The sequence below is a fragment of the Nannospalax galili genome, unplaced genomic scaffold, assembly GCF_000622305.1.
Source record: "Nannospalax galili isolate Female #2095 unplaced genomic scaffold, S.galili_v1.0 scaffold507, whole genome shotgun sequence".
Taxonomy (NCBI): Eukaryota; Metazoa; Chordata; class Mammalia; order Rodentia; family Spalacidae; genus Nannospalax; species Nannospalax galili.
Genome location: NW_008356261.1, coordinates 33,188 through 44,373, shown reverse-complemented (window position 1 = coordinate 44,373; position 11,186 = coordinate 33,188). Strand labels below are relative to the sequence as shown.

General features: G+C 43.2%; 1 protein-coding gene and 1 long non-coding RNA gene across 2 annotated transcripts in view; both read left to right on the top strand.

Annotated features, from left to right (window-relative positions):
• LOC103751050 (zinc finger protein 345-like) overlaps positions 1-5,070 on the top strand; it is a 13,839-nt gene extending 8,769 nt beyond the window's left edge. The window contains exon 4 of the mRNA XM_008854350.3: positions 2,982-5,070. Coding sequence (XP_008852572.1) covers positions 2,982-5,020 — 2,039 coding nt within the window. The 3' untranslated portion in view covers positions 5,021-5,070. The remainder of the gene's footprint in view (positions 1-2,981) is intronic.
• Positions 5,071-9,724: 4,654 nt separating this feature from the next.
• The window catches only part of LOC108491815, a 10,820-nt gene continuing 9,358 nt past the window's right edge, over positions 9,725-11,186 (top strand). The window contains exon 1 of the long non-coding RNA XR_001872941.2: positions 9,725-9,833. This is a non-coding gene — a long non-coding RNA (uncharacterized LOC108491815). The remainder of the gene's footprint in view (positions 9,834-11,186) is intronic.

The window sequence follows — 11,186 nt, the reverse complement described above, 5'->3', positions numbered from 1 at the left end:
CTTTATAACACACTGAGTTCAATTAGTGTTGTCTGTATGAGCGTAGGCATAGGGCTACCCACTGCAGAGGAGAACATAGGGAAGGCTCTTCAGAATCTCACTCTAGGTACTGAATTCTTAGACTTTTTACCAAAAGCCCGACCCATGGAAAGAAAAATTGGTGAGGTCTCTTTTGGGTTTTTTTGAGACAGGGTCTTCCTCTAGTCTCAGCTGACGTGGAACTCACTATGTAGACCACACTGACCCTGAACTTACAGAGATCTGCCTGCCTCTGCCTCCTAAGTGCTGGGACTAAAGATGTGTGCCACTACACCTGGCCTTTTTTTTTTTCCAATTTGTCCATTTTTCAACCAGTCAACAGTAGGTTAGTGAAGTTGTGGAAAAGAGTATGGAAGTTACTAAAAAAAAATAAACATAGGCTGACAATATGATCCAGCAATTCCAATGGATACTAAATCATTGTTATTATTATTATTGGTCTTTTTAAAAAAATATTAGTTTATGTGTATGAGTGTATAGCCTGCATGTATGTGAGTGCACCTGTGTCGTGCAATGCTGCAGAAGTCAGAAGAGGGCTTCGGATTCCCCTGGAACTGGAGTTAAGGCCGGTTTGTAGCCGCCATGTGAGTGCTGGGAATCGAACCTGGGTCCTCTGCAAGAGCAGTCAGTGATCTTAACCGCTGAGCTATCTCTCCAGCCCCTATTATTCGTCTTTTTTGAGACGGTCTCCCTGTAGCCCCAGCTGGCCTGGAATTCGCTATGAAGATCAGACTGGCAGAGATGTGCCTGCCTCTGCCTCCTGAGTGCTGGGATTAAAAGTGTGTACCACCACGCCCAGCTAAAAATCACTTTTTAAAAAGGTTAATATTATTTTTAATTGTGTGTGTGTGTGTGCGTGCGCACATGCACCAGTTGTGAGTGCAGGTGCCTGTAGAGGCCAGACATGTTAGATCCCCTTAGAGCTTGAGTTAAGTGATCTTGAGAAGCTTTATGTGGGTGCTGGGAACTGAATTCAGGTCTTCTGCAAGAGCAGTATATGTTCTTAACTACTGAGCCATCTCTCTAGCCATAAGCCATTAGTTTAAGAGAGAGTTCTACTGCCATGTTCAGTGCAGCATATAGACTCAATCTCAGTGCTACTTCATGTGCAAAATGAATAAAGGCATGTTAGATTACATAGATTACAATTTGTCTATAGAAAAGAGAATATCTTGTAATTTAAAGCAATGTGGGTAAACATACAGGATTTTACATTAAGTGAAATAAGCCCAACAGAAAATCAATTACTGAATGATCTCACTCATGAAATTTGGAAAAGTTAGCCTCATAAATGTGCAGAGTTAAATGGTGGTGCCTATTGGCAGGTTTGGATAGTGTTTAAGGTTGCAAAACATTGTTTTAATAGGCATAAGAATGCGAGGAGCACTGCTGTGTAACTTGGGAGTAATTACTATTTTGTCTTCTTGATAAATATTAATAGAATGGAAATAGTGTTATAATCACAAAATGGTAATTATATGAAAGAATTCATGCATTAGATCCACTGTGTGTATTTATATCACAGTGCACATGGTGTATAAATATGATTTAATTTGAGTGAAATAAACTAATATTAAAAAGAATTTTTAAAAGACAGCTATCTGTCTCAGTATATGGATTATTTCCATCCAGGTAGTGCATATGGTCCAAAGAATGATCTACAACAGTCATATTTTGGTTTTGAAGGAATGTGCTCCCTAAGTGTACAGCAAGCCAAAGTAAGGAGTAGCAAGTAGCAGATAGGTAGCTAGCAAAGCATCATCAGATTGGGCACTCAAAATACCCAGCAGAAATCAACTGGGGAAGCCCCTTTAAGGCAGCTAGGTGGCGTTCCCAGTAGAGAGTCCCAGGCAGAGCAGAGTGTCTCCTCGGGTGAGGCTTCCAAGTAAAAGAATAAGGAGCAACAGATAGTGATAACATCATCAAATTGGGTGCTCACAACATTCAGTAGAAACCAAGTGGGAAAGTTGAGGCATCAGGTGAAGTTCCCAGCTGAGCTTCTATTTGTGGCTGAGCTTCCCATGGCCGACCTTCCAGCTTCTCTTTCCCAGTGCAGGTACTTCATATATCATGGGATAAATACTAATAACATGTTAGAAATAGTTTACTTTTTATCTGTTCTCAAGGGCACAGTGTTTTTACACTGGCTGTTTTACTGTTCTCTCCCTGTCAGAGAGTTGAGAAGGGGTGGTGGGCCAGTCCATCTCAAGACTTTGGAGGACACTTTGAGACAAACATTCTTGGGTCTGAAATTGGTAGTGGTTGTGGTGGGGTGACCCCTTTTCCAGAGCCAGCTTCTCAGTGAGCTCAAACTACACATGATAGTCTATCAAAATAATATGCATTGTAACCAGGAAATTCAACAGTAAGTTATGCTGCAAATTGTTGGGGTCTCTCATAGTTTTATTACATTTGTTCTCTGGACATGTGTCTGTATTTTTCTGTTTGAAAAGGTTGGTCCATATCTCTTCTTGTCCTACCCCTATGTGCTGTCATTTTTTGGTAGTGTACCTTTGTTCTGTCTGTTGGTTTACACTCATCTAAAGTATAACTGTTATTTGCCAGGCCTGTCTATCAGGGTAGATAGAAGCCAGTTTTTACGTAGTCCCCAAGCATGTAATTTTACTCTTCTTTCCCTTAGGTAGCAGCAGAGGGTTGGGAGATTGTTTTTCCTAATTTCACAATGTTGTGTTGGGGATTAGAAAGCTATGGTTGACCAAAGTAACAACCCCTTGTTGAGTGACTTTCTTAACTGTTGTACTCATCTGGGGAGCTCTGAGTTGGATGGTCTCATAAATAGATTTGGTCAGCACATTGTTGTTAAGGGCATTTACTTGTAGGGTAATGAGTGCCTTGTTTTTGCTGTTCTGTTGTTATCCCTGTTTGGTATAATGTCAAAGTATTTTCATCCGAGTCTAGTCGTTTGTTTTGGTTTCTTTCAGCTATGTCTTCTCATTATACCCAAGACTTTTCATCAGTGCAGAACAAAAGACATTCATCCCCAAAAGTGATAAGTGGAAGACACAGAAGTTGTAGCACTGACGACTCACATTTAAGGGAAGAATGGGAAAATGTGAGTAAGAGTGATGGTCAAAAAGCTCGTTACAGCAGATGTAGCCAGTGTGTGACAACCAACAGTGGTGAAACTGTCTCTGCCAACAGAGATCAAGAACAGAAAACATCTCAGAAAAAAACTCAGGTTATGGCAGTTACTTTTGAAGAGCCATATGTTTCAATAAGCAAATACCCACATCAGCTCTTGAAACAGGGTCCTCTGAAAGGAAATTTGGAAAGTCTAAAAAGAGGCCTAGTTCATGATGCCATTAATAACTTGAACAACTTAAAATGCAGCACCAAATTGAACTTATATTCAGAAATTTCTGTAGATAGATTTAAAAATGAACACATTTCTAAATGTGATCAATTTGAGAGTTCATTTACAAAAAGTTCATTATTTTGCAGTCAACAAACAGTTCCTCCTTGTGCTAAAATAGACAATTTTAATGAATGTGGGAAGGACTTTTCTTATCTATCATTGTTAAATCAAAATACAGAGACAGATATTTGGAAAGTGGAGTGCATAAATGAAAGTACACAGACTGTTAACAAGAGCTGTACCATAAATAATAAACAGGATATTCATATTGGAGGGAAAACTTACGAATACATTGAAACGCATAAAAACTTTAACCATATTTCAAATCCTGGTAAACATCAGCATACTCCGTTGCCAGAGAACATTTGCGAAGATAATAGATGTAGGAAAGTCTTTTGTCAGGGCTTAAAGAGTATTCATCAGAGTTCCCAAGTCCAAGACAAATATAAATATAAAGAATGTGACCAGACTTTTAGTCAAAGCTCAAACCTTACTCAACACCAGAAAGTTCATGGAGGAGAGAAACCGTACAAATGTAAAGAATGTGGCAAAGCCTTTAACAGTTGTTCATATCTTAATGTACACCAGAGAATTCATACAGGAGAGAAACCTTATGAATGTAAAGAATGCGGCAAAGCCTTTATTGATTATTCAACATTTACTTACCACCAGAGAATTCATACAGGAGAGAAACCTTATGAATGTAAAGAGTGTGGCAAAACTTTTAACAAACGTTCAAACCTCAGACAACATCAGAGGATTCATACTGGAGAGAAACCTTACAAATGTCAAGATTGTGGCCAAGCTTTTAACCAAAGTGCTCATCTCATTAGACACCAGAGAGTTTATGTTGGAGAATGTGGCAAATCCTTTGTCAAGTGTTCTCTTAGGCAGTATTATGTCATTCATACTGGGGGGAAGCCCTACAAATGTAAAGAATGTGGTAAAACCTTTGTTCATATTTCAAATCTTACCCAACACCAAAATATTCATACCGGAGAGAAACCATACAAATGTAAAGACTGTGGCAAAGCCTTTAACAGTAGTTTAAGCCTGAAACGACATCATGTAATTCATACTGGAGAGAAACCCTACAAATGTAAAGCGTGTGACAAAGCCTTTACTCAGATTTCAAAACTTACTGAGCACCAGAGAGTTCATACTGGAGAAAAACCCTATAAGTGTAATGAATGTGGTAAAGCTTTTCACAAATGGCCAGCATTTATGTATCACCATAGAACGCATACTGGAGAGAAACCCTATGAATGTAAGGAATGTGGCAAAGCTTTTGCCAAAGGTTCAGATCTCAGAAGACATCATAGAGTTCATACTGGAGAGAAACCCTACACATGTAAAGAATGCAGCAAAGCCTTTACCACGAATTCAAGTCTTAGAGAGCATCACAGAGTTCATACAGGAGAGAAACCCTACAAATGTAAACAGTGTAGCAAAGCCTTTAGCCGTTGTTCACACCTCACAGTACATCAGAGAGTTCATACTGGAGAGAAACCCTACAAATGTAAAGAATGTGGCAAAGACTTTTCCAGGTGTTCAAGCCTTAGACATCATCACAGAATTCATATTGGGGAGAAGCTCTCAATGTAGAGAATATGGCCAAACTCATGTGTGTGTGTGTGTGTGTGTGTGTGTGTGTGTGTGTGTGTGTGTACCTGCATGTATGTATGTATGTGTGTGTGCCTGTGCTTGCATGTGAGGAGGCCAGAGCTCAGTGTTAGATTTTATTTCCTTCTATTGCTCTCCACCTTTTAAAAATTATATAAAAAATTACATTTATTGCCGGATGCGGAGGTGCATGCCTTTGATCCCAGCACTTGGGAGGCAGAGAATATATACATATATGGGTATGCATGTGACACGGCATGTGTGTGGAAGTTGGAGGACAGTTTGTGGGAGTTGGGAGTTGATTATATCCTTTCATCATGTAGGTTGGGGATTGAACTCAGGACATCAGACTTGGCAGCTTGTGCCATTACCTGCTCTGCCATCTTTAAAAAAGTTGGTCTTTGATTTTTAAAAAATGTGTATGAGTGTTTTGCCTGCATGTATGTATGTAAGTGTACCCATGTCATGCAATGTCTATGGAGGTCAGAAGAGGGCATTGGATCCCCAGGAACTGTAGTTATGATTGGTTGTTTGCTGTCATGTAAGTGCTGAGAATCAAAGTCGGGTCTTTGCAAGACCAGCCAGAGCTCTTAACGGCTGAGCTTCTCTAGCCCCTGCTAAGCCATCTTGCTGACCTCACCTCATTTTTAGTTTATATGTATGAGTATTTTGCCTGCATATGTAAGTGCTCCACATGTGTGCAATGCCTGCCAGAAGAGGGCATTGGATTCCTTGTGACTGGAGTTATAGCCATGTGGGTATTGGGACCTGAATCTAGATTTTCTGCAAGGGCAGCCAGTGCTCTTTAACCACGGAGCCATTTCCTGTCCCCACCTTATTTTTAAATATTATCTTTTATGTGTATGAGTGTATTGGCTGCATGTAGGTAGGTGCACCTATGTCATGCAATGCCTGTGGAAGTCAGAACAGGGTGTCAGATTCCCTTGGAACTGGAGTTATGGACAGCTGTTGCCATGTGGGTGCTGGGAATTGAACCCCGGTCTTTTGCAAGAGCAGTTAGTGCTCTTAACTGTTAAGCCATCTCTCCGGCCCCCCGACTCCTACTTTTTGAGACAAGACTTAACATTTTTAAAATTTATGTGTGTGCGTGTGTGTGTGCGTGGAGCTAGGAGGACAACTTGTGTGAGTTGGTTGTTTTTCCTTCTACCATGTAGGTCCTGGGGATTGAATTCAGGTTGTCAGATGTGGTGGCAAGTGCCCTTTCCCTGAGCCATCTTACCAGCCCTGAGCAGGCATAATTTCTTATTGAACCTGGAGCTCACTGATTGACTAGACTGGCTGACCAGGAAGACCCCAGAATCTTTCATTCTCTGCCTTCCAGTGCTGGGATTACAGAGTGTGCAACCATGCCCAGCTTTTTATGTGGGTGATAGGGATCGAAACTCAGGTCCTTATATTAGCATAAGAAGCATTTTCCTCACTGAACCAGCCTTTTGGCAAAATTTTTATTCAACTATCAAACATTTTTTTCAATGGGTAAGTCATGCTGTATGCAAACATACATGTAACGAATGTGGGAAGATCTTTGTCAAAGTATATACCTCTTCAGAGAAAAGCAAGTACACTGAAGAATTCCTTTTTAATAAATATAATTGCATTTTTATTTGTGTATGTGTGCTTGGGGAAGTCAATTTCTTTCCATCATGTGGGTCCCAGGAATCAAACTCGGGCCATCAGGCTTGGTGAAAGGTATCTTTATCCTCTGAACCATCTCTCACAAATGTATAGCATAGTAACGCCTGCATTCAAACTTGGGGGTCTTAGTGTGAGTTACTGGAGAGAAATCCAGTACATACAATGTGTTGCAGTCTGACTTGCTTAGAATTTACATCATTGGTGGAAAAAGGGAATCATGTATAATGAGAGTAATGCGAATAACTCACACCTGAAAGTATACATTTCCTGTAAATCTAAAATTATTCTCAGAAACAAAACTCATATCAAGGTATCTTGTACGATTAATTATTGGGAGATTTTAGTCTATTTTTTCCAGAGGGTTATGAGTTAGGGTCAGGGTGAGGATTTTAGGATTAGAATTTTTAGGATTATGGGTTGGGTTAGGGTTGCTAGGGGTTGGGGTTAGGGTCAGGGTCAGGGGTCAAGGGTTGTGTTAGGGTTAGGGGTTAGGATTAGGGTTGTTAGGGGTTGGGGTTAGGGTAAGGGTTAATGTTTTGGTTTAGGGTTAGGGTTACTGTCAGGTTTAGGGTTAAGGTTCAGGATAGGGGTGGGTTGGGTTAGAGATAGGGTTAACAGGGTTAGGGTTTGGATAAGGCTTAGGGTGAGGTTTAGGGATAGGGAGGGTTAACGTTAGGTTAAGGGATAGGGTTAGGATTAGGTTAGGGTAAGGGTTAGGGATAGGGTTGGGGTTAGGGATAGGTTTAGGGTTAGGATTATGGATAGGAATAGGGTTGGGGTTAGGGATAGGTTTAGGAATAGGGTTGGGGTTAGGGATAGAGTTAGGAATAGGGTTGGGGTTAGGGATAGGTTTAGGGTTCGAGATAGGGTTAGGGTTAAGTTTAGGGTTTGGGATAGGGTTAGTATTTGTGTTAGGGTTACATTTAGGGTTAGGCAAAGTGTTAAGGTTAGGGGTAGGTGTAGGGATAGCATTAGGTTTGGCATTAGGGATAGGGTTAGGGTTGGGTTAGGGATAAGGTAAGTTTTAGGATTAGGTATAGGGTAGGGTTAGGGATAAGGTTAGGTTAAGGGTCAGGGTTAGGGATAGTTTAGGGTTAGGGTTAAGATACATTAGGGTTAGAGGGTTGGATTAGGATTAAGGTTAGGTTTAGGGTTAAGGGATAGGGTTCTGGATATGTTTAGGGTTAGAGTTAGGTTTAGGGATAGTGTTAGTGTTAGGTAGGGGTAAGGTTAGGGTTAAGATTCAGGTTACGGATGGGGTTAGGGTTAGGATTACCGTTAGGGCTAGAGTTTGGGATAGGGATAGGATGTTAGGGTTGGATATAGGGTTAGGGTTAGGGTTTCGTTTAGGGTTAGGGTTAGAGCCTCCTTCTGCCTCCTAAGTGCTGAGACTATAAGTATACAGGTGCCACTACAGTACGGACTAAGTTTTTAAAAAGAACACCATAGAGGTGAAGTTCCCTTCCCATCATATCCTATGGAGGGGAAAGACCTGTGACAAGCCCACCACCAATGAATGGTGAGGCTTACCTTAACCACACAGTTAGGGATATACCTATTGGGTTTCTTCACCAAAAAGCAACAGTGCAGGGGACAGAACCAGGGCTCTGTGCTTGCAATATAAGTGCCCTGCCACCAAATTACACCCTCATCCTGAAATCCATATTTTAAAAACATTTTTAAAGATTTATTTTTAATGTGTGTGTGGGAGGGGTGCCCACAAAGGCCACAAGAAGGCATCCAATCACCCCAGGAACTAGAGTTATAAGCAATTAAGCTATCTCTCCAGTTTCTATTTTTAATTACCTTTCAAAAATCCTAAGCTATGCCTTTAATCCTAACACTTTGGAGGTGGGGGCAGAAAGATCAGGAGTTCAAGGCTATCCTTGGTTGCATGGAGAGTTCAAGGTCAGCCTGGGCTACCTGAGCCCCAGTTTCAGAAGGAAAGAGAGGTAGGGAGGAGAGAGGAAGGAAGAAAGAAAAAAAAGGAAAAAACTAAATAACTTCCTTGTGAATCATCCTAGGGGTATTTTATGCACAGACAGGTAATTATATATGTTTATAATGCCCCACCTTTCTTACACAGTGCCAGCAGCCTGGCCATACCGCTTTGTACACAACTGCAGAGTTTCTTGGTCTGGTGAGACCCTGTAGACAACCCAATTTTATTTTGTTAAAAAATATTTTTATTTTGTGTGTATGTGTGTATTGCCTGCATGTATGTAAATGCACCTGTTTCAGTGCGATGACCATGGAGGACAGAAGAGGCTGTCAGATCCCCTGGAACTGGCGTTGTTAGCTGCCATGTGGGTGTTGGGATTCGAACCTGGGTCTTTTGTAAGAGCAGACAGTGTTCTTAACCTCTGAGCCATCTCTCCAGCCCCGAGGATCCAATTTTACCTCCAGGCGGGATGGGCAATAAAATTGGGGGAACCTACATTATGATTTCACTTGGGAACAGGTTGACTTTTAAGATAAAAATGTGTAGAAGAGGGCTTGTGAGCTAATGATTTCTTCCATACAAAGGTATATTAAAGGTGGATCTGTGACCATACTTTAGGATCCAGAAGGGAGCCACAGGTTAATAGCAAGATCTTGTCACTTTTTCCTTCTAAGGGAGGGAAAGGTTATTTGGACTTCTAGAAACAATCTCCTTGGATTGACAAGTCCGCAGCTAATTGCTTTGTGGAAATGAGTAGAGCAAACACCCCACCCAGGGCAGGAACAGGATATAGATTCTTCAGACCTGAAATGTCAGGCTCCAGGTCATACACTGAGGGTGCCTCGCACTCCAGTACTACTCACAGCCTGCAGGATGAAGCCTTTCCCTTAGCCTGCAACTGCACATATATCCATCCTTCCCGCTCCTTCTAGGTTATTGTTCCCCCGCCCTTGGGCCTTCCGACTACAGTCCCTGCTGCTTGTTGCCCTCCCGTGCTCCACACCGCCAGGATGCCGTGACCAAGGACTTGGCGGAGGAAGCGCCGTGGAAGACGATTCAGCAGAACACGTCCAACGCGCTGGTGCAACGAGCAGCTCAAGTGCATGAACAAAAGCATCGGGAACCTGCAGATTGACCTGAGCTACAGGCTGCGGCTCATTGCTCTGCTGGAGGTGCTCAGCCAGAAGCGCATGTACGGTAAGTACCACCAGCGGCCCACCTTCCAACAGATGCAGTTGGAGAACATGTCGGTGGTGCTCAGAGTTCCTGGACCACGAGAGCATCAAGCTGCTGTCCATCGGTGAGTGGTGTGTCCTGGCCCAGGCGCCTGCGTGAGTTCGATCCTGCGCTTGTAGAAATCTGGGGTCCCGGCATCACGCCCCACTGCGCCTAACCTCTCTGGGCTGGGCGTGGGCTCCGAGGCGATGGGGAGGCGTCCCTGGGATAGGGACCTGGCAATCTGGGCCCTTCCCTGGGTGCTGTCTGCAGGCTAGGACCTGGTGTGATTGCTCCCCACCGGGCCCTGGCAATACGCCTCAGATGCCGGTGGGTTAAGCGCTAGGGTTCCCTAATCGCAGCTGTGGACGTGGGGATGTGGCTTTTCAAACTGACTGCAGCGCCCCTGGGATTGCTGGGGGAATATTCTGACCCGATGGCAGAGCCTTGTAGTCAAATAGCAAACCAAAACTGGCCAGGTGCGCCCAGACGAGTGCGATTTGCCTGTGTCTAATGGGCTTTGGCTCTGAGTCTGGGTGGGGAGACCCTGAGAGCGACCTTTCTTTGGTTTGGGATCTCTGCCTAGGTGACCTAGAGAATCTGGGACCCTCCCTGCTTCATCCCCGGAGTGGGTGTGGGCCCAGAGGTTGAAAGGGGAATCGCGGAAGTGTGTCCTCGTTTTCTGTTCCCGGGCTCTGTGCTGACAGGTCTCCGCAGGCTGAGATAATTTAATGGTAATAGTAATTAATCGCTTATAGAAGAGGGTTCAACTAGCGCAGGCTGTGTGGTCACAGCCTTCTAAGTTATCCCAGTACTTACTGTCCTGTGGGCTGAGGTGTCCTTAGACCCATTTTACAGAGGAGGGGGGCGTCTAGGAGGTTAATTGGCTTGCCCAAAGTCAGCCAAGTACAGTCCAGCACAGAACTGAAGGAAGTAGGTGACTACTTTTGTTTTCCTCTCCCCTGCCCCACCCTCCTCGTCTTGAGAGGGGATTGGACTCTCTGTTCTTTCCTGTTGATTTGGGGAGCGAGGATAAAGAGGTTTCCCTTAAGGCCTGGAGTAGTTGGGTTTCTAAAAGCATAGCAGGGCCTTCTACGACGTTGGTTATGACCATAGTGGAGTAGGGGTTTGTTGTGTGTGTGTCACAAGCACACTTTGCAGGTATGTGGTGTTTGTATGCAGAGTTTGTGTGTAAACGGTAGCTGTGCAGAACATATAAGTATGCAAAGAATGTGTCTGCACTTACAATGTGTGTACATGGGATTAGTCTCTCAAGGTCCAGATTTCTTCCTGAGGAAACCAGGTCATTACAGTGACTCCAGTGACAGAAAGAAC